The 22,465-nt window shown below is 43.5% G+C and overlaps 1 protein-coding gene across 2 annotated transcripts in view; it reads left to right on the top strand.

The window, feature by feature from the left end:
- arhgap32a (Rho GTPase activating protein 32a) overlaps nucleotides 1-16,769 on the top strand; it is a 29,080-nt gene extending 12,311 nt beyond the window's left edge. Inside the window, exons 6-22 of one of the 2 annotated variants that reach the window (XM_069668540.1) lie at nucleotides 2,954-3,037; nucleotides 3,294-3,431; nucleotides 4,102-4,194; nucleotides 4,655-4,777; nucleotides 4,872-4,949; nucleotides 7,057-7,138; nucleotides 7,261-7,410; nucleotides 9,368-9,470; nucleotides 10,304-10,448; nucleotides 10,810-10,892; nucleotides 11,188-11,295; nucleotides 11,446-11,591; nucleotides 11,665-11,878; nucleotides 12,137-12,285; nucleotides 12,464-12,538; nucleotides 12,654-13,325; nucleotides 13,505-16,769. In XM_069668540.1, coding sequence (XP_069524641.1) covers nucleotides 2,954-3,037; nucleotides 3,294-3,431; nucleotides 4,102-4,194; nucleotides 4,655-4,777; nucleotides 4,872-4,949; nucleotides 7,057-7,138; nucleotides 7,261-7,410; nucleotides 9,368-9,470; nucleotides 10,304-10,448; nucleotides 10,810-10,892; nucleotides 11,188-11,295; nucleotides 11,446-11,591; nucleotides 11,665-11,878; nucleotides 12,137-12,285; nucleotides 12,464-12,538; nucleotides 12,654-13,325; nucleotides 13,505-15,753 — 4,692 coding nt within the window. In that variant the 3' untranslated portion in view covers nucleotides 15,754-16,769. Of the gene's footprint in view, nucleotides 1-2,953; nucleotides 3,038-3,293; nucleotides 3,432-4,101; nucleotides 4,195-4,654; nucleotides 4,778-4,871; nucleotides 4,950-7,056; nucleotides 7,139-7,260; nucleotides 7,411-9,343; nucleotides 9,471-10,303; nucleotides 10,449-10,809; nucleotides 10,893-11,187; nucleotides 11,296-11,445; nucleotides 11,592-11,664; nucleotides 11,879-12,136; nucleotides 12,286-12,463; nucleotides 12,539-12,653; nucleotides 13,326-13,504 lie in introns of both variants that reach the window. The other variant, XM_069668539.1, reaches the window with a different exon arrangement.
- The last annotated feature ends 5,696 nt before the right edge of the window (nucleotides 16,770-22,465 follow it).

Genomic DNA, 22,465 nt, shown 5'->3' with positions numbered 1-22,465 from the left:
TGCTCTGAAGGAAAAGACGGCCTGACTAAAAGCATTTTCTAAATGGGATTGTGCAGCCCCCCCCTAACTGCACCTCTAGATGCTCTCTTTACAGTCGATTTGAAGATGATGAAACCAGACAGAGGAGGAGGAGCTAAACCGTTCATGATCTCACAGACTAGGCAGATATTTTTGTATTTAATGAGGTTTTCCCAGCTAAGCAGATAATTCCATTCTATAATGATTCCAGTGGTTTTGGTGCTGCTGAGTGTGCATTGGACCAGCTTGTGAGACAATAGGTGATGTGGGAGAGAACCACTGAGTGGAAGAATAACTTAGCTGCCTCAGTTGATAGAAAGCTTCTCAATGACCTGATTAGTCCCTCTTTTTTTAATCTTGACTTCTTTGGTTTAGAGGGAAATTTTTGATAACTAGTTGATAGGTTGCCATGACGTCTGGTGCAGATATTCCTTTCCTTTTTTTCCCAATACCAGCAAAACAAATGAACTTTACCATAAGTCCCTTCCTTTATTTTTAGTGCAAATTAGCAGTTAGCATTTTAACATGTTAAACAAAACTTTATACATTCTAAACATTAGCATTTTAGCATTGTCATTAGCATGTAGTGTCTTTTCATTAACTTCAGTAACGTAAGAGAGAATCAGCAGGTTGCAAACATTAGCTGCTAAGTATTTTAATTAGAATATACTGTGGAATTGACTCTAATGTGTGGAAGTGGCTGTTATCCACCTGGCTAACCTCAGAGCAGTTCAGTGTTGTTGCCAGCAGAGTGCAGCAGCTGTTCCCAGAAGCTGCTGATGGAGTTCAAGACAAAAGAGAGCAGGAGCAGAGCCTGCACGCTGTAGGGCTGATGCCCGACATGTAGCGTTAATGGACTACAGCGTAGCAGGCTAGACGGGACTTAAATCCCAGGATGCTCTCAGTGTGATGGGTAAACGTCCTGCTGTGGGTGCCGTGGGTGTGATGGCTACATCAGTAGAGTGGAGACAAGTGAAGCAGCAAAAACAGTCTCGGTGACCTTGAAAAGCTCCATAGGGAGAAGAAAAGCTGAGCTGAGCTGGAAGAGAAATATGAGTCTGGGGAGACAGTGACACTGAAAGCTGCATGCACTGTCTGCACATAGAAACATACATTGAGTGCGATGCAATGTATTTCCCTCTATATTATTTATTTTCTTGACGAGAGAAATTCTTGTTGTATCTCCCATGATGCTTTTGACTGTCTCAGTTAGAAGGGAGTGCACTGATCAGGTCTCATGTATCCTAATCGCAGAATAGCACAAGGACGGCAGACCGCCTCAGTCTGCAGCCTGCCAGACTGATCCCTCTCCAGATTAGCAGCCGTCTCGCCTTGAGCGTGGAATGAATGAGAATAGTTCTGAAATGAAGCAGAGTCGTCTATCTATCTCGTGCAGCCTTGCCTCTGTGTGATGGATGAGCTTGAGCATCTGTGTGTGCCGGTTAAGCCCATTTACTGCCAAGCCCCCCTTTTTGTCACTGTAGCGAGGAGAGTGGTTCAGAGCGAGGGGGAGGGGGGAGAGAGCAGAAGAGGGGAGGAGGGGGAAGAGATGGAAAGAGGCATGCAGGAAGGGGGGTAAGACACACAGTGGGAAGCATCCTCTTTTCATATTTTCTGCTTTGAGTAGAGCAGCGAGCGCGTGGTGATCCAAAGCCGCGTGAATGAGCGTTTGACGTGAGGCGACTGGGGAGTAAGGAGCAGCATTTAAACTCTGCTGCCCTCAGCAAAGATTTGTCTGTTTGGAGGAGCTGACTGAGATCCAGGACTGCGGTCGCACACAAAGGGAGAGCCACATCCTTCAGCTGCGGATGGATATCTGAGATGCCTTAGTGGCAGGTACCCTGCACGTGTGGATGCTTTCTGTGTTTATTTGAGCTTCTGGTGCCAGATGTTTGTGATTAAATGAAATAATGTAGGTATCTCTCTGCATGGCGGTTGGAGTCTGAGCTGTGTTTTGTTTTGAAAGGAGTAGCCTCAGAGGTGTGAGCATGAAAGAGGAAGTGATGCTCAAGCATGCCGTCAGTGGGAGCGTTCAGATTTCTGCTCTTTTGTTTGGTCATTTTTCATCTTTATGAAGCTTTTTCACAACAAAGCTCTTTGTTGGTTTGATCCTGCTTCCCATCATGCATTTGGTGTCCTGGTCCGACATCTCTACCTATTCTAGATGCTTAGCTTTTTGTTTCTCCAAACAAATCATGGCATTGGATAAGAGCTCCTTCACCATGACTTATTAAAAACCAGGTTTCTCAGTGTGCGTTCCTTGTCAGCCTGGTTTGCTGTGTTACTGACGAGCAGTAACTAGGTCGCTGTGGGTTGTGTAACAGTGTATCTGGATGAGTTGCTACCAGTTATAAATAACCAGAAGTTCCCTTGGCTTCAGGCCTTTGAAGTCTTTTCTACAGTAATGTCTGTCAATGTATTCCCTAACTGCTCCAGGGCTTTGATCTTTTCAGTTTTGGGGCATATGGAATATTGGTTGGGAAGAAAAAGGAAGCTAAATATTCTCCCCCTCCAAGCACTGATTTCACATCAGCTTATGTTTTATACATTTCATACTGCAGGATTCATGGTGGAGTGAGAATATCAATCACTTCTAGGCTGCTGGCAGAGGAAATGTACTGTACTTATACCCCAAAAAACCCGTATTCCCAAAATAAATTCTTGTCGAATAACTGTTAAATCCTTTTTCATGCATTACTGCCCAAAGTTCTTTGTCACTCCAGGCTCGAAGGTTTCTTCACTCAAACCCCTCCGCTCAGTCTAAAAGGGGGTTTTACTTTTTAATGGAAAAATGGGGTTGGACATGATGTTCGTGTTGTACACCAGGTCACACACAGAGAGGTTGTTGTATTACACGCATCCATTATTCAGCATGTGGACCCTCTCAGTATTAACCTCCTCCTTCCGTCTTTATTTTGGTTCTTTTCTCTCATAGTTGGCCTTCGCTGAGGGGCAGAGTGAGGGGCCGAAGACTCTGGACTCCAAAGAGCTCGTCTTCCTGGTTCAGATCACTTGCCAGGTATTATCACTTGAAAAATCCACTCCACAGTATGGAATTAATTAGACATACAATTAAAGGACAGAGGAGCAGGTAAATGATTACATTTGACCAGAGAGGTGACACTCTTTCAAACAGGTTGTTAAAATGTGAAATGAAAGGTTTCCATTTCTTTGTGGATTTATCACATCCTTTAAGTGCATCTTTGTTTTTTTCAGTGCTCCATATTCTTTTTCCCTCGATCGTATAAAAGTTTTGTTCTCTTTGTCTTTGTTAGGGTCGAAACTGGCTGGTGAAGAGATCCTACGAAGACTTCCGGGTGCTGGACAAACACCTGCACTTGTGTATCTATGACCGCCGTTACTCCCAGCTCACCGAGCTTCCACGAAACGACACATTAAAGGACAGCGTTGAGGTAATTCAGAAGTCCAACTCCACTGTTTACTGTTTGATATTTATTAACAGATTAACAATTAAGCTTAAAGTAATAATCTCGAAGATTTTCATTTAAATAAATGTCTTTTAAGTCACTATCTATCGCCGAATGAGGTTACACAACAGTGACTGAACCTATGGCCCACTGATGAAAGCCTTTGCATTAGCAATATAACAGACTGGGTGTCTGGTGCGACTTTCGTGGAAAAAATCACAAGCGGCGCCCAGTTAGTGACGCGTTGTCCATCACCCAGCAGTGGTTGGTCTGCCAGAGAGAGTAGGAGGAGCTAAGCGGCTGCTTTTCTGGTCTCTGCAAGTGTTGCGAGTAAACAGTAATCTACTATGGCTGAACAAACAAAGAAAAGATCGATGACGCTCAGATAAAGGCAAACAGTCTAAAAAGGAAAGCAGAAAATCAACAGTTACAACCGGAGCCAACCGTGGACGTCACACATGCAACACTGTCTGCTCCCACAATTACTGTTTATCGCCGCCAAAGAGAACTAAACCGCGATCTTCGAGATTACAACTTTAATTATCGCTTTGTGATGTATCTTCTTATGAAGTTGGTCAATCTTTTTGTATGTTGTGCTGAAGTCAACTCCTAAGTTGATGTTACTAACTCCTGACCACCTTGTGTCTCCATTCAGTCAATTACCAAGATGTTGGCCACCTACCTGTCCCGCTTCTCTGCCATCGCTGACAACAAGATCAACTGCGGTCCAGTTCTGACATGGATGGAGGTATCTTTCATCAGCTGTTTGCGCACACTGGCAGTCAGTTATTCAGTCTCCAGAGAAGACCCCATTAAGTTAATTCAATATTTAATTCCCACTTTAAATATTTAAGAAGTTTAGTTGAAGGAACAGAAAATACATATTTTTGCCCAGAGTTAGCTGATGAATGTTTCGATTAAAGTCAGCGATAGAAACAGGATGTTATGGCCTAGTGGTATAAGCTGAAACACTGGGTATTTAAGCCTACAGTAAGTGTCAGGAAAGATACTAATTCTGATTATTAATAAAACAACTCCACAGTAACATATCTTATTGTGACTAATGTAAAAAATTATGTTCATTGCTTGCCTCCTTCTATCACTTTAAATAGAGAGCAGCTTCCCCCTGTTTCCAGAGCTAAGCTTGGCCAACAGGTCAAATACTTTAATACTAAGCTAAAATGTTTTATTATTACTATCTTTTCTAGATCGACAACAAGGGGAACCATCTGCTCGTGTCTGAGGAAGCCTCAATCAACGTCCCTGCCATCGCTGCTGCTCACGTCACCAAGCGTTACACAGCCCAGGCCACAGATGAGCTGACCTTTGAGGTCAGGTTTCTACCAGATATTTCTGATCCCATCACAAAGCTTTGTTTCTTTTGCGTGTGATCAGACTTTATTCATCCCGCTCTTTGTGATGCAGGTGGGGGACATCGTGTCAGTCATAGACATGCCTCCTAAAGAAGACACAGGCTGGTGGAGAGGGAAACATGGCTTTCAGGTACACCATCTGCTGTGCTACTTTCACATTGTTTTTGTATCAGGTAAACAGCAAACTGGATGTTCATTATGTATAATACAGAAGAATACAAGTTCAACCTGCCCCCTCCTGCAGAAGTTATAAATTAGTGATCTACAGGAGGGATTGAATGCTAGAAAGAGGGCAGATAGTATGGGAGGAGGAGCTGAAGAGACATATGGAGGATTGCTGTTGTTAGACCTGGAGGAGGAGGAAGTATGAAATGTATAAATCATAACTTAACCACAATCTTTCCGAGTGTCAACGAAGTTCTTGCCTCCTGAAATCTGAGTCTGTGGTTAACAAAAGCTTAAGAACTTTTAATCTTTACATAAAATTAATCAATAATTACTGAACTCCTGCATTTTCAAGCTGTTACGAGTATTAGAAAAGTTGGCAAAATTAGACTCCAAAAGATTCTTTGGGACATTTAAAACATCGCAAACAAGTTTAAAGGTGACAGATAGTTAACCAACATTAGAAACAGAAAGTTGCGCGTACTGATGTTCCACACGCGTGTACAGGCTAGTGTTACGACCTCACCAAAGGCTCAAATCAAAGAGGCCAAACATAATGAAGAGTCAGAAGAGTTGCTACAAAAACAAGAATTAATTTATTAAATTACAAGAAAAAACCCACCCAACAAAACTAAACAAAGGGCTGATACCAAACAAAAGCAGGTAGGCACTCAGACCAACCCACAAAGGGCCGCAGGATCTTGTGATTTCCCTCTACCCAAAACTTAAGAAAACTGAACCCTAGCAAAGAAATAAAACCGAAAACTAGAGTACCGGTCCCGGTCAGAAAATAAACAAAGAATGCAAAAGGGCAAAAACCATATTAAGCTACAAGTAGCTCAAGCTGCTGCTGTGAAGCCATGAAGAGAGAGCTGTAAATGGTCTCCTCCCCCTAATCAGTTGGTTCACCAACACCTAAAAGAGACAACAGGACGAGTTAATACATTCAAAGACATTCAGCCAGGTCAACAGCTAGTTGTCAAAGTAACGCTCTCTCAGAATGTTGCAGTTCGTTGGGAAGAGGCGCACTTGGTCCGACTTTCCACGACTTTCCACGACTCCACCAAACTCCAACAAGTCCATCCGACAAACACAGACTGTGGGCGCTCACTTACCCGACAGTCGGTGTTGGTTGGAGTTGGTCAAGGCTAAGCGGTGGTTCCTTGAAGCCATGCTACCATGATGTAGCTCATTTATAGCCTTTAGCTTTTTCCTTCATTTCAATTACACTCAAAAATAATGATAGTTGTGTTCATTTCTTAAGATTGTATTGCTGAAAACTTGTCAATTATTATAAACTTTTCATATCGTAGCCATCCCAGGTGTCATTTTCTGCAATAATATAAAATCCAAGGCAAAAATCCCTTTGGCTTTTTGTGGAGTAAACAAAGGAATGGCTAACTACCAGGCTAGCTTCCTAAAATACATTGTCCAGCACTCTATTGCTCTACTAGCTAATCACTAGCTAACGGTCACTAGCTAACGGTCACTAGCTAACGTTTTGATATGTTGAACGTGTTAAGACAGCAACCATAATCACATTCGATTGGATAAATGTATTAAACGGCTCCAAGTTTAAAATCTGTATTTAAGGGAAAGATAAATGTTTTTATGGAAAGAGGAAACAGGTGTTTGATATCGACAATTAACACACAAGCATGAAACAAGATAAATGACTTATCATCACCGAAACACAAGAATTGAACATGGGAAATGTTGTTTTTAATGTACTGTGTCTTTAAGTAAAACATTTCTATATCCATACTACTCCTGGAGCCTGGGGAGTTACTGCTAATTGAGAGATAAAGACATACTTTTAGTTTTAACAATAACAAAGAGAAGCTGGTTTGTCCTTGTGGTTGAGTGACACCTTAAGATGCTTTGCAGTAACCATCTCCTTACAGCCCCAGGCAGCATGTACCCTCATGCTTACTGACCTATTTCTGAACCTTCACCCTACCACAGTCTGCCGCAGCGTCGAACCCCCCCCCCACTGGTCTATTGAACTTACAAGTGTTATCACCGTCTCTGTCTGTCCTCTATCCTCTTCTCATCCTCTCCTCTCCTCGCAGGTTGGTTTCTTCCCCTGCGACTGTGTTGAGCTGATAAATGACAAGATTCCCCCCAGCGTTCAAAGCTCCGTGCCGAAGCCAGGTACTCTCCGGCGTGTGTCTGTCCTCCTCCTGCTTGATGATTTATTTAAGTCTTGCTCCCGGGATGTGAGACGGACTGATTTAAAGTGGCTGTTTTGTGTGTGTGTGTGTCGTCTTAATCAGTGTGTAAGAAGCATGGGAAGCTGGTAACCTTCCTGAGGACTTTCATGAAGTCTCGACCGCCGCCTCAGAAGCTGCGGCAGCGCGGCATCCTCAGAGAACGAGTGTTCGGCTGTGACCTGGGGGAACATCTCCACAACTCAGGACATGAAGGTAAACGAATCAGACAGAAGCTTTTTATTTTTGCATTTCCACTCTTATTTCCCACCGTGTCATTCTTACCTGCAGGCGGTTCACACTGAAATATCTCACATTTTATTATAAAGACCCCAAGATGGGATTACCCTGCGAATCTCCTGTCTGCATCGTGGATTTGTGATAGATTGCTGTGATGTTTGCTGTGAATTGAGTTCATGGTGTGAATAACTTTTTTATGTTAGCTAGCAGGGTTTCTACGCCACAAATCCCTGTAGATTTGCCAAAAGCTGTGGATTTTTTTGACATGTTAAAATGCTTGTGGTCATGATTGAGGTAAAAACTCACATTCCTTTCAGCTATATATGTAAGTTTATGCAGATTATTGCATCAAAACTTTACTTAAATATACTGCAAACCAGTGGTTCTCAGCATTTTTTTAGCTTGTGGCTCCTCAGATTGAAGTATTGTTTACCTGCAACATGGTTGTCTCGGGTTATTTATGTCTTTGCAGTGCAGTAGCTACCATGGATCAGACTGAGGTCATGTTTTCTGTTATTTATTGAGTTTACATTCTGCAACTGAAAAAAGGCAGTGAATGTTTTACAGGGTAATTCCAGCTGGGTTTTTTAACTTTAAAAATTTAAAGTTGTAATCTCGATGATTTCAGTTTTGTTCTTTTTGGCGGCACCTTTGGTGATAAACAGTAATTGCGGGAGCACACTTCCCAGATATCCAGACAGTGTTGCATGTGTGACGTCCACGGTTGGCTCCGATTGTAACTCTTGATTTTCCTTGCTGACGGTCGCTTTCCTCTTTAGACTGTTTGCCTTCATCTGAGCGTCGAGTTTGTTTCTTTTTCTTTGGATTTTTTCGTTGAAGTTGTATGTGTAGTCATCGATCTTTTCTTTGTTTGTTCAGCCATAGTAGATTACTGTTTACTCGCAACACTTGCAGAGACCGAAAAAGCAGCCGCTTAGCTCCGCCTACCCTCTCTGGCAGACCAACCACTGCTGGCTGATGGAAAACGCGTCACTAACTGGGCGCCGCTCATGATTGTTTCCGCGAAAGTGGCACCAGACACCCAGTCTGTAATACTGCAAATGCAAAGGCATTCATCAGCGGGCCATAGGCCATTGTGTTACCTCATTCGGCGATAGATTATTGAAAATCTTCGAGATTATTACTTTAAATGACACAGTTTTTAGCCATCAAAAGTATTGTCGCAAAGTACCTTTTAGAACTTGTGACTTCTACTTTTGATCTTAAAGTTTGTAAAATCCTGGTCAGAGTTTTTGTGGTCTCAGTAATCTGTAAGTAATCAAATGTTTGTATTCAATTTGTTACTTAAGTTAAAGTACGGAAGTTTTTATTTTTTACCAAAATGATCTGTAAGTATCAAAATTAAAACTACTCATAATGCAGAATGGCTTCCTACAAATGTTTTATTATTGTAAAATAATTATATTATACAGGATTTTGTAGTTTGTCAGTGTGGAGCTTTTATGGTAAAAACTAGTTACCTAAAGTGTTAAAAGTAGCAGGGTAAGAAATATATTTCCCTCTTGTATTGACCGAAGTAGAAGTATAGAGAAGCTAGTAAAGTACAAGCAGGAAAAATATGATTTTGTTTAAAAATGTATATGCTATTAATAATGTCCTGGACCCATACAATTATTGTGTAACCCCCAGCTAGGAGCCACAGATGTAGACTGAACTGATATTAAATACCTCAACATGATCTGAATCAGAATCAGAAATACTTCCGGTGGGGAAATTAAGATTTAGGTACAATTCAAAAAGGAGCGATGCACCATAAGTTGTTTTATCATCACATGTTCTGAATGCATAGTGAGGAACATCCCCCATAAAGACGTCTAAACTCAAAGGAAGCACAGTGATCATAGGAAACCACATCTTGTTTTTCACCTGTTTTACCTTAACGTTGTAGCCTTCTCTCTGCTGTCTCCTGTAGTCCCACAGGTTGTTAAGAGCTGTGCCGACTTCATCGAGAAACATGGAGTCGTGGATGGGATATACAGACTGTCTGGGATCTCATCCAACATCCAGAAACTGAGGTTTGTAATATTAAACACAACACAGTTTGTTGTTAGGGGATTAGCCTGATAAGCAAACATGTGTTTGCATGGCAGGAAACTTGGTTGATGACTAGATTCTGTCAAGTTGTCTGTGTCTCAGAGGCATTATGGACTGACCTGTCGCGCTAGCAAGCGCTGATTAGGAAACACTAATTGGAAATACACAGAAAGTATCAGTGGAATGGCGTCAACTGTAGCGCCTAATATTAACACGATGGATGGTGCTCTCGAAGTTTTGTTTCTTGAGCCGCCTCTTCTGAAATCCATCAAATACAAATTGATTCAAGCTGTGCAGCCTTGAATAGCCGTAATGATTTTCTCGTCTAATTTATGCCCGCCAGGAGGAATTCATGAAACAAACTCTCATTAGCAGGCGCATTTGGAGGCTTGTAAAAGGACGGGGTGTTGACAGCCCATCAAAAGGGATTTTCTCACATGAAAAACTTGTTGACCATTCCCACATCATGTGTCACTTTTTGGAAAGGATAAATATTGTAGTTTATACGTGTTAAGGGTGTTAAAGGACCTTCTTCTTTACCGCCTCCATCTCAAATCTATTTAAAATAACCTTTGTTTCGGGGAGTAAATTATTAAAGATGGCAGAGAGTAATTATGCTCTGCTCATTTTTAAAAGATAAGGCGGAGAATTTAAAAAGAGCAGGAGAAGAAATAATGAGTTGATTCACCATGAAAGTTAAAGGTAGAATAAGGTGTTAAAACGTCCTTGTTGCTGTGTCTTCATGCTAACAGATGGGCAGTAGGATGACTCCCACGCTGCTTTACATCTTCCTTTACATTCTGTCTCCTTCCAGGCACGAGTTTGACTCGGAACAGATCCCAGACCTGAGCAGAGACGTCTTCAGACAGGATATCCACTCGGTGGGCTCCCTCTGCAAGCTGTACTTCAGAGAGCTGCCCAACCCGCTGCTCACCTACCAGCTCTACGACAGATTCTCAGTAAGAACCGGAGCGAGAGGGGAACTGGGGCAGGGACTTATGCCGGGGGTTAAGCATTGAGAGGAGAAAAAGCTGCAGAGGACAAATTTCGGGTTACTCCGATAATCAAAGAACTGAAGAAACAATGTACAATTTTCTGCTGGTTTTTAAGTCCCGCACAAATGGGGTCAGTGCAATATGCTGAGCTTTCTAGGAACAGCAGGGGATGTTCATGCTAAAACAGAATAGCAGATTAAGTGAGCCGAAACACTGGCTGCTCTGAATATAAAAGAAAAAAAGAGAGCGGGACTGTTAAGGCAACTCTCTCCGCTGCGATTATCGTCCCTCTCAGTGATGTGAGCTTTATCCTCTGTCTCCGCAGGAGGCCGTGTCTGCAGCCACAGACGAGGAGAGGCTGGTCAAAATCCACAATGTCATCCAGCAGCTGCCTCCTCCACACTACAGGTCAGGTTTACAGCTCTCTGTTGCACCCTTGTGGCCTGAAAGGGGACTGTTTGATATGTAGAGAAGGGAGTGCAGCTTCAAAACTGTCAAAGCTGATTTAGTGTCTTTCTTTGTACTTATTAGTACTTTAACTCCATCTGCTGGTTACAGGAAGGATATTAGTGTTACATGGCCTATATGACCCTCTCCTATCACCCAAGATTTACATTTTTTACAGTCTAAAAAGAAAAAAATGTGAAATGTATTCAAGTTTTGTCAAGTTTTATAAGTAATATTTACCTTTTTTTATCTACAGGACGCTGGAGTACCTCATGAGACACCTCTCCCACCTGGCCACCTTCAGCCCCATCACCAACATGCACACTAAAAACCTGGCCATTGTCTGGGCGCCTAACCTCCTAAGGTGAACCATCATTCAAGATATACGGCTGCAGATAAACTGACTAAGATAGCCTCCGTTTGCTGTCTAGTGTTTCTGTGGCAGTGAACTGGGGCATGTCCCTGTGGTGCAGAGCTGTGAAATAGGTTGTGCTGTACTGTAACTGTGTTTCAGGTCCAGACAGATCGAGTCGGCCTGTTTTAGCGGCACAGCGGCGTTCATGGAGGTGCGGATTCAGTCGGTGGTGGTGGAGTTCATCCTCAACAACACCGAGGCGCTCTTCAGCCCGAAACTCAACGCCATCATACGGGAAAGCACAGGTGGGTTGAAGTGGAAACAAAATGCTACCTGTCTCTGAGGTTACATGCATCTCTAACACACTCTTACTTTTAGGTAACAACACTTTATCCAGACCCAAGTCCCTGCTGGTCTGCTCCCCATCCACTAAGTTACTGTCTCTGGAGGAGGCCCAGGCCCGCACTCAGGCACAGCTAAACTCCCCGGCCACCACACCCTGCCTCACCCAGAGCGACTACATTGAGGTCGGGGAGGGACCCGGAGCTCTGCTCGGCAAGTTCCACACGGTCATCGAGCTCCCCATGGAGAGGTAATTACATTTAACAGGCCCCCTTTTTAGTTTTAAGTCCTTGTGCTTCATGAGTAAACGTCATAATCTGGGATTTGAGTTGTTTAATCATAAACTGTATGTGATTAACCCTTTTTTACAGATTTACAGCTATTAAGTTGTTTCATATTTGAGTATTTGTTGGTTTTATTTGTTGTGTATCATAAGAGATCCAATAGCTTTGTGTCTTTGTTTCTGATGAAAGCGCATCTACTGAAGACGATTTGTTTCTGTGTGTAGCACCAAGCGGCCTCCTGTTAAAGCCAAGAAGTCTCCTGTGGGGAACTGGCTCTCCTTTTTCCACCTGGGCAAGTCCCAGTCTGTATCCAAACGTAAACTGAAGCGACACCCCAGCGAGCCTAATGAGATAAAGAGCATCGCACTGCCAGGTCAGATCACTGCTGCTGTTACGGAGCCAGAAAACTTCTTTACTTACACTTTTCAAACCTTGTGTCTAATGAATCTAAACTTGTCAGCTTACCTAAATAATATGTCCAGTTGGATATGTTCTTGTCTGTGCTGATTTATTCAACTGAGAAAAATAATTTGCAATGAAAACATTTGCAGGTGGAAGAGGAGATAGCGGCACGTTACGCTCCACCAAAAGTGAGGAATCTCTCACCTCTTTGCACAACGTGGAAGGTAATTATTCATTATGAGTGTACAATTTACACACCGAAATTGGCTCCAAGTGGCTCATTATATCAGTTATTTTTGACGCTGAGTTTAAAAATGTATGTGTTTATTTTCATCCCAGGGGAACCTCCGAGTTACCGCCCGCGCAGACCTCGTTCAACTAGTGAGGCCCATTCTGCCCTCTGTAAAGACGACCTACGCAAACCCAGAAGTAAAGACAACCACAGAACCCACTTACTGAACGAGGATCATGGTGTAGATCGTGTCCGCACTGCAGCATGTATTTCACCTCCACAACAAGAGGATGATCTCGATCTTTGTCCGCCGGCTGCAGGCATTTTTAGTTTGGACTTTGACCCCATGTCTTTTCAGTGCAGCCCACCCTCAGGGACGCCCGGGCTGCAACACAACAAAGATGGAAATAAATGGAGAAAGAGTGCGGGATGTTCAAGTGAATCAGAGCCCATCTCGTCTCCTAACAACAACATTAGCTGCTCTCAGTCTCCAGATATTAGCCCGGTTCACGGTAAAAGTGCAAAGAAGGTTACCTCCAAACCGCTCTCTCCTAAACTCAGGAAGAAATCTTTTAAGACGCAAGCAGATGTGCAGAACGCATCTGCCTTTCCTCACCCTCTTACTTCTTCTTCTCCCCCCGTGGAGAAGCGTGAAGCTCCGCTGGCAGATGGAAAGGAGCTGAGAGCGCCCTACCCGCACTGCAGCCCACTCAGCACAGCGAGCCAGGCGTCAGCCCTGACTGACCTCAGTCAGTCTGCACAGAACCTGCCTGATCCAGGTCAGTACTACTCCTGCTTAACACCACACACAACATTTTCTACATATAGTTAGTGTCTATTTAATTTAAATGCATTCTGTAGTTTCTTATGAAAGCTTCTGTGTCTTTCCCCATCATGTCTTACCATAGCTTTGTTTGTCCTGTCATACTGTAGCGTTGTTTGTCTTATCCCTCCCCAGGAACAGATAGACTTATGAGTTCAGTATCTGTTCTCCCTCCTCACCCTCCCTTGACGAGTGCTGCCCGCAAGTTGGCGTTGGCTCTGGCTGAATCTGCGCAGAAGGCCAGCAGTGGTTCCCAGAGAAGAAATAATGTCCCATTGCACCCTCTCCAGAGACAAGAAGCTGCCTACGCCCAGGAGAGACCACCCAGGCCTTCTGTTCTGGATCTTAAAGTGTACCCCCAGGAGTACTGCGACCCGCGTGCCGCCTCTGTTTCCCAGTGGCAAACATCAGTTCACAGCCCCGTGGAGAGCCACCGCTGCCCTCATCCTGTTCATTTCATGCCTGCACACCTTGGCTCGGGGCCGTTACAGGTCGCTGACGGACAGGAGAGCATGTGCAATTTCACCCCTAATGTGAGTCCGCTCGGGTCAGGGAGCTTGGATGAAGGCAGTGCAGAGAGGAGGGACCGCAGAGAGGAAAAGGACCTGAGAGATACACGAGCGGAACCAACCTATCAGAGCGTTGGCGTTTCAACGCCGACTCAACCCGCCTGCTCAGCTGAGAGTCCGTCAACATCTCCCGTATATGTGAACACCGACTCTATCAATGTATTCAATTTCCGCGCTATTCTGGCAGAGACCTCCATGCCTGCCTCAATCGAGGAGGTCCTTCCACGTCCGTTACAGCCCTCCTCGACCCATCACTACAGCGCAGAGGACAACAGACCTCAGGGCCTGGTTGAGGATGTCTACAGTCATCATCATCATCATCATCATCATCATCAGCCGTATCAAACCGGACGAATGCCTGCACATCACTGCCCGCGGCCCAATGCTCTGCCACATCACCTCATGGGGCCAAAGAGTTTGTACAGGCAGTCCTCTGAAAGTCGCTACAGCACTTTAGGGTTACGACACCCTTTGTCACCTCAGTATAAGCGTCATCATAGGGGCGATCACCTTATCAGGGGCTCTCACAGGCAACAAGGACAATGGCAGAGGTCAGAAGATAGAATAGTGAGACACCCGGCCATCCGGAGGGCTCGCTCATTCCATGCCCCTCAGATTAGTCACTACGAGCTGGCGGAGACAGAAGTGCTGCCCCCTGACACCATGTTTTATGTCGAGCAGACGGAGGCGCCCTATCAGAGGCTGATTCAGACTGGCATCCACCCCCAGTTTGAGAACACACGTGCTGACTATCGTTACAACCCTTATACTGATATAAACCCAGTAGATGTCGGTCATTATTACATAGAGCCAAGCCGGCAACGCGGTATCCAACACAGTCAGTCTTACACAGTGCGTTCGACTAGGGACGGTGGGCAATCCGATTACTACAACTACTCTCCACAGCATGTCCCTCGTTCAAACAGGGAGCTTTACATACAAAGCAGGGACACTGTCGTTTATGAGGCCAGAGATGCAGAAGTGTTCGAAAGAGTTTTATATCAACCAGTCAAGCAGGAGAGTAAATCCAGACATAAAAATACACGTCCAGTTGTGTCACCTCTCGAGAGCCCCGTCTCACCGACTGAAAGAAACAGAGACATTGTGCACACAAGAAGCAAGTCAGACCCTGGAAACGCCTGCCTCCTCTCCCAAAACAGGACAGACAGTGAAAATGTTGTGGTCGATACATCCCCAACTTCCCTGAGGTCTCCCCAGGAAGAGCTTGAGGTCACCAGGCAGCATTACAGTCAGCGACAGAGGGCGGATCACGGACAGTCCAGGCAGATTCACATCAAAGAGAGATCCGCACGACAGCCACCGCTTCGCAAAGTCCCCTCGCTTCCAGAAAGGAGTTTTCCCAACCTCAAGAACATCGAGCACAACGAAAGAAGCCAAACACGAGGTCATGATCTGGATCGATTAATGATGAGCAACGCTGTCAACAGCTACTCCGGTCTTGCGAAACCCGGCATCCTCAGGAGACCGGGAAGGTCACAGAGCACCAGAGAACACCGTCACTACTATCATCACCACGCCAAATCCCCTCAGGATCCTGAACATCTGGGATCCTTTTCTTCTCAGCCCAACAGAAGGACTCAGAGCACTAAAGTCAGGCCCACACAATATGACCACATGGAGGGGTATTACGCAGCGCCAAGACCTAAAGCCACAAGATCCGGTAAAGCTGTGACCGGATATTTGCCTGGCCCGGGCTGCATGTCTCCCCGTGGGCAGAGACTTCTGTCCAAGGCTCTGGGTCATGAGGCTTTTTATCACGCTGCACTGAGATCAGAGGCCGGGGTCTACGAGTGATTCGGACCACCGTTTTTATCTGATTCAACATCGGGGCCAAAGGAGAACAGCACTTTATCCTCTGCCAGACCTACAGACTGTTGTGTTGAAAAGTGTGTTTGTTTTAACCTTCAGGAGCTGCTACAAAGTGTGAAGTGAAGCTGCTGCTGGAAATCATACTGTCGCCAACACTGGTAGTTTCATTTTTTGCAAAGGCTTTTGGGGGAGCTCAAAGGGAACAAGTGAATCATATGCAGATATTGTCTTAAATTTAGTGATTTGAAAGTAACAGTGAGAGAGGCATGTTTGAGAAAATGATGGCTTCTATATTTTATTTAATGTCTAAACAACATGAACTGAAACGCTAAAGTATTTGGTTTTATTAATATGATTTCAGTGTAGGAATGTGTATAAATTAACATTCGTTTTAAATGTATTATATTTGTATAAACAACACAAAGCTAACATGTGGCCAATGTACTGTAAATTTTGTTTTCTATCCTAGTCTGCTCAGACTTCAACAAGCACTTTTGAGGATAACTGTGTATGGAACACATGGTCTTAACGTGGTGTACATGAAGCCTCTTGATATACAGTATATATTTTTTTCTGTAAGAAACAGCTTGCTTTGAATCATTGTTAAATACTAAATTAGCCCTTTGTTGGGGGTAAAATGAAAAATAACCTCATGCTTTCTAACTTTTCACATCTTTCTTTCTCACACATTGTGCAATGCAACCTTAAAATAACAATGAGTGCTATGATTTATGTTAAGGTCAAAGCTACCGTGGCTAAATATGCTAGTTATACAGTAAATGCAAATTAGCTCATTCGGTAAAGTGTATTTTGTATGGCATTGTGGTTTTGTCACAAAATGAAAAATTCTTTCCTCTTTTAGGGAACTTTTAACAATGTGTTGTTTTACATAAAATATGATGTTGTTTTATTCATTAAAGATGCTATTTCAAATCCAAACAATGTAGATGAGGATATTCTGTTAAGACATGTTAAATGCGTTATTTTATTGAGAGTCTTAAAAAAATAAAGATATATTATATCATAAATCATAGTTTGTTGAACTCTTGTGTCTTGTGTCAACTTACTTTAGCCTAAAGACACTGAGATGATCAAAAGATCAAAATCGATCCATAAAAACAGAGATGAGAGCTTTTTAACGCCTTTTATGCATTCCTCTACATTAACAAAAACAGGTGCATACATTACCCACAATGCAACTGGACCACCACTCAACAGAGTAGAATTGTTAAGCTAGTAGCAGCTAATGTAGCTTCAAGGTGCTAGCCTCAAGAAGAGATGAATGGGCTACAGAGTTCTGGTAAGCTCAATACTTTCTAACGCTTTACATTTCTTTAATTTTAAAAGTTAAAAGTCTTAAATCCAAACCCACACTGGCCTGTGTAGCATACATTTGGGTAACAGAGGAAGCTAACTTCCTGTTCCTTTAAAAGATAAATAAACTGCAATGTTTGAAAAGCACAGGTTATTTAAAAAACACGTATCATTGTCTAGAATCTTCGAGGAGAATTTTAACACTCTCGATGAAGGAAGAAAATTCTGCCAAGAAAAGTTGCAACCCTACCTGTCCAGGCTGTTGGTGGGCTGCCATCTTTGTTACGATTTGGAACAATTTCAGAACATGTTTTAAATGTATTGTATAAACGTAAAGTGACGGAATATTTTCCCATTCAAATGGTAAGAAGAAGTTTTTGGGAAACACCTTTAAGGGTGATGGTAAGTGATTGTCAAACACCCTTCAGACTTCAGAGTTAAGTAAGCTAATAGTTGCCTGTGTGTTAGCTCAAATGTATGCTAATTCATCGGCAGGATAGTGATCCTCTCGGACTTACGTTTTTAGAAGTTTTTCTATAGAAGCAAAACTATTTGTGTTATTCCACGAGCAAAACAGTACGCCGTTTTGTTTGAGTAGTTGCCTTTCCACCATGGCGTCTATTCACCACCAGGTGGCACTGTAACACTGCAGACATGAAAAAGCTCCTTTTTATTCTGAAGAGATGACAGACTTTGATTTGCTTCTCCTCATATCTTTTCAGAAACACTGCACAGGATCTTTGTTATTTTATTGTTGGAATTGCCTTTGTGGATTCTGTGAGGGATTTTTATAAGAACTTCTTTGATTTGATGTGGAAACATTCATTCGGTGTGATAGGTGCTTCCAGTTGACTGTAGTAGTGACCTCGGCTGCAGATGATGACACGCTCTGAAAACGTGTGCGAGGCTACTTCTAACATAACATAGGCCTGTTGCTATAGAAAGCCCATTCAATCACCGTTTCAAGTGAGTTGAGTGGCTGGAGGATAATCAGAGGGAATCAGCCAAGGTTGTCCAAAGTGCCTTGGGGAATTGTTGCTTTGTTAGAAATTATTAAAGTGTCCCCCCCCCCCCCCCCCCTCCCCCCTTGGATCAAAACATCCTTCCATTCACAGCTGACTGAAAGGCTCGTTCTGTGGCGAAAAACCATTAAGAGAGCGTTCGGACTCAAAGCAATGTCTCCTGGCAGCTCTGCATTGCTCCTGGAGCAGCGAGCCATTGTTTATTCATCGCCGCATTGGCATTCAAAGTGCATCCTCACTGTTCTCTCTCATAACCAACAAGTTGCAATTTTTATGCATGTGAAGGTTGAAGGCAAATTATTTATGGGAGAGTGGACCTGAGGAAAGAGAACGGCCTCTAGCAAAATGGTTTACGTTGAGAGCAATCCCTTTTCCATAGGCTATTGAATTCGCTGGATCACACGGAGATATGCATGTATTATTCAGCGTTTGAAGGAAAGAGAATTGTTGCCCTGCTCGACAGCCATCTGCTTTTTCGGACATTGTGATGCATTTGAGACATGCCACCTTTCAGGATCAGGTTAAAGTCTTATTTTTCAGCGGGGGGCAAATGAAATGAGTGGGGGGAAAAAAACAGCCCTCCTCTGCCCTCCCACTCACCTCCCCCTCGCTTTTCTAAAGTAGGAAATATCTGAGCAGAAATTGCGCCGCACGTGCCTTGATGTGTCTGAATTGGAAGAAATATGAAGCGAGTTGAGGTTTGGCTGCAAAGGGGAAGGAACTTTCACCTGTGCGGGAAATTATTCAGGAACATCTGGTGCCGTCCAGGTGCAGAGATGGGATGTGTGAGGCGTGCAGTGCCCGACGTCTGCAGCTGCAAGGTGAAAGGACCGTCACCTCTCCAGGGGGGGCAGGTGATCTGAGGGATAATAGTTGCCCTCCACACTTGAGGAGATGACTCTTTAGGATTGAAGAGAAATTGCGCGTTATAGACTTCTTACATTGTGGGGGAACAATTTAAAATCCTAAATGGTTCTTACTGTGGCTGCAGCCTGCACATCTATTAGTGATATAGCACATGGCAGGAGCTGCGTTTCTCCGGTTCACGGCGCTTTAGTGGCTCCATAAAGAACCATTTTTAGTTGTTCATTACAGACTAATGTTCCATTACAAAACATTATTGGAACTTTATGAATGTACACTTCCTCGTTGTTTCTCTGATGGATCTTGACTGTGGAGTGCAGAGCAGTTTTAAATACTAAAATGGTGCAGTAGAAGCCCCGACCTCAGTTTGAAACGATCCTGTCTGGACTTATTTTGGAGTTTAAATCTTAAAATGAGTTTCTTGTTGTGTCCTTTTTTTTATGCATTAACAAGTATTTTCTTTTATAATCCTGCAACTGTAGATATCACTGTGTGACGGCTGGAAATTGTGCCTTATAATAGATGTTTTAGTGAGCACATTACAAGCTAACCCAAGTGTCGTCCTTTTCCGTGTGACACAGTAAAAGCCTGATCCGCACTCTGCCGGCCTGACTCGGTGCCACATGGTCCTCGGCGTTGACGGTGAGGCGCTGAGTTTCACAAGCGCCGAACAAGTAGATGTCAGTTCTACTTATAGGCACGTTCCTGTTATCTTTTCAGCGTCTCTCTGATCATGTGGCTGCGGCCGCAGTCCCCGTTGTATTTCAGATTTTGTATCCATCCGATGCTTGTTTGAAAGCCGTAGTGTTGCCACAAGTAAGATCATCTATGACTCACTTAATCAGCTGGTTAGCATGACAATGGATCCTGATTTAATTACAGCAACCTTGTTAGTACTTCAGATAAACAATTAGAGCCTGGCTATGGGCAGGAATTTATATTTTCCATTCAAGTGTAACCATGGTGTTTGAAATAAAAAATCAGCTGCTTTTATAGGGAGCAGTGGAGGAGAGCAGGGACGCGATGCTTTGTGATTGAATAAGTGATTAGACCTCAGGTTTACACAAAGGCTCCTCGCTCGCAGTAATGGCTGCCTATTAGGGCTCAGTTTTTTAATTTGACATTCACATGCATATCAAAGTGACTGTGACTAGACGTCTGTGTGCTGGCCCATACAGTTTGTGTTGCAAATAATGCTCTTGACCTTTCACTGATGAATAATAGCCTGAGAAACAGAATGTAATTATCCCAGGCATTACAGTTGGTTCAAAAGGTAACCACCAGTTGAATAAGCTTTAGCCATGTGAATCCATTTGGAGCATTTACTTGTAAATGATACATCTGTTGTTTCAGGGCACGGCTCTGTGCCGCCTAATACAGCTCAGTGATTTTGTATTTAGCAGAATTTAAAAGCATCACTAATGAGGGGAAAGAAACACAAGCCAAAGTATTCAACAGGTTCCAGTTAGCAGAGAGTGGATTTTATCCATAAACTAAAAAAAAAACAAGCTCACGTCTGGATCACTGAGCTTTTAGCGTTAGCATCAGATGAGAGGCCAAAGTAAACAAGCTCACGCTCAGTTGCCGTGCAGACTCAGAGGGTTCCCTGCTGCTAATGTTTGCTGCAGGTGGACGTCCTGCGCCCCCCTTAATGGTTGACCAGCAACCCTAAAGTCACACAGGTAAGATGCCAAAACACGCGACAGACCGGAGAGGAAACTTAAAACAGAGCAGAAAAGCAATTACATCCACTTGTTCATTTTAAAGACCCGAACAGGGAGCTTCGCTAGCTTCAGGCTCCACCTTCTCTAATTTCACAAGTGCTTAATTTATGCATTTAAGACCTCAATTTAATTTCTACATTGAGAAACAAAGCACGCTCGGATATAATTTATCTTTCTGACTTGGCCTTTTTAAATTGGACTAAATCAAATGTGCTCTTCTGTGGAGGCGGAGATGTTTCCAGGAAAAAACATTTTTAAGGTCTCTGCGATAACTAGATACCTTTGCATGCGCAGCGAACAGTTCAAACGGTTACATGTAAATTAATTTAATTACCTCTCCTCCCCGCTGTTTATGTTTCATGCTTTCTATGTAATTTGGACAATAAAAATAAAGCATGTGATGAGCTTGTTTTCAAACATTGTCTCACAAATGATCCTCTAATGATATTTAGAGATAAAAAGAAGCATACATGAATCAACCTCACACAGAAATGCAAATATCCATAAAAGATAATGAACATTTTTATGGAATGGCGAGAGACAAATAATGTCGTGATCCAGTTTGAATTGAGCCATGAATTACACGTGTGAACTTAAAAGATAATTAGTAATTATAATTAGACCACACACGTATTGACTTAGGTTTAATACTTACCAAAACTTAGGTCTAGAACCAAATAACTTTCCTTCGATAGCTGGAGCTCTCAACATGGCTACACTTAGTGTGAATCCCAAATGGTTTGCACCTCAAGATTCAGCTCACAGCTGAAATGTTAACAAAATGCCTGTTGCTAGCAAAAACTTTAGATGTTTCTTGAACTCCTGTCATACATGGACTGCACTCAATCTTACACTGCAAATTTTCCTGGCTGGGCTGCATGTGTGAATGTGAATGGCCAGCTCCCTATAGCCGTTTCCCACTGTTCAAAAAACACACTAACACCCAGCTTTTTTTCTTCATGGGAAAGGTTACAATCTGCATTCCGACCCGGGTCAAATGAACCGGGTAATTATCGCCTCGGCTCTGATCGGCATTGATGGGAACACCAAACCCGTGTCAACACGCTAATCTCCGCCCCCTCTCCGGAGCGATGCTACGCTCCCTGAGTAACTTCTGCGACTCCTTGTCATCTCTGCTGCAGATTCCGCCCGTCTCCGTCCGAGCAATGCTCGAATATCGCTCCAGATTTGGCGCGCCAAGTTTGGTAAACAGACTGAATGAGTAAGAGATACAATAAAGACCTAACCAAGTAACATCTTCGCTGTTTCCTAACCCCGTTGCAGGCGCGTTTGTGACTTCAGAATGCGTCGGCAGAAGAGAGACCAACAGGAGTATACTCCACTGGCAATGGGAACAGAGACAATCGGCAGGTCTGTCCGGGTCTGAAAAAACAGCGTCATCACGCTCATTTTAGATAATGAAGAAATATGAATAAGTCAGCGTGAAGACTATAAGCTGATGTTTGAAAGGAGGAGGTAAAAGTCTGCGAGCTAGTCGGTGGCGTAATGATGACGGCCCATTGAGCAGAGATTCTCTGCTTTATACTCTAACTGCTCCCCTCAGCTGTCTGTATATTGTTCTTGCGTTAGTGTTGCTGAAACTACCTTATACATGTTGTAGTGATATCCAGAGACGGTCACCATGACAGGGGACTCCTCTTCCTCCTGCACGCTCTTCTCAGGCACCACTCGTCACCTAATCCGTAAATGTACAGTAGTGAGAACGTGTCGGACATTGAGCAATCTCCCGCTGTGAGGTACATGTGTGAAAGG

The sequence above is a fragment of the Semicossyphus pulcher genome, unplaced genomic scaffold (genome assembly GCF_022749685.1).
Source record: "Semicossyphus pulcher isolate SPU_LCO1_2020_fin unplaced genomic scaffold, fSemPul1.0.p SCAF_19, whole genome shotgun sequence".
Classification (NCBI taxonomy): Eukaryota; Metazoa; Chordata; class Actinopteri; order Labriformes; family Labridae; genus Semicossyphus; species Semicossyphus pulcher.
This window is presented reverse-complemented; position numbering and strand designations above follow the sequence as displayed.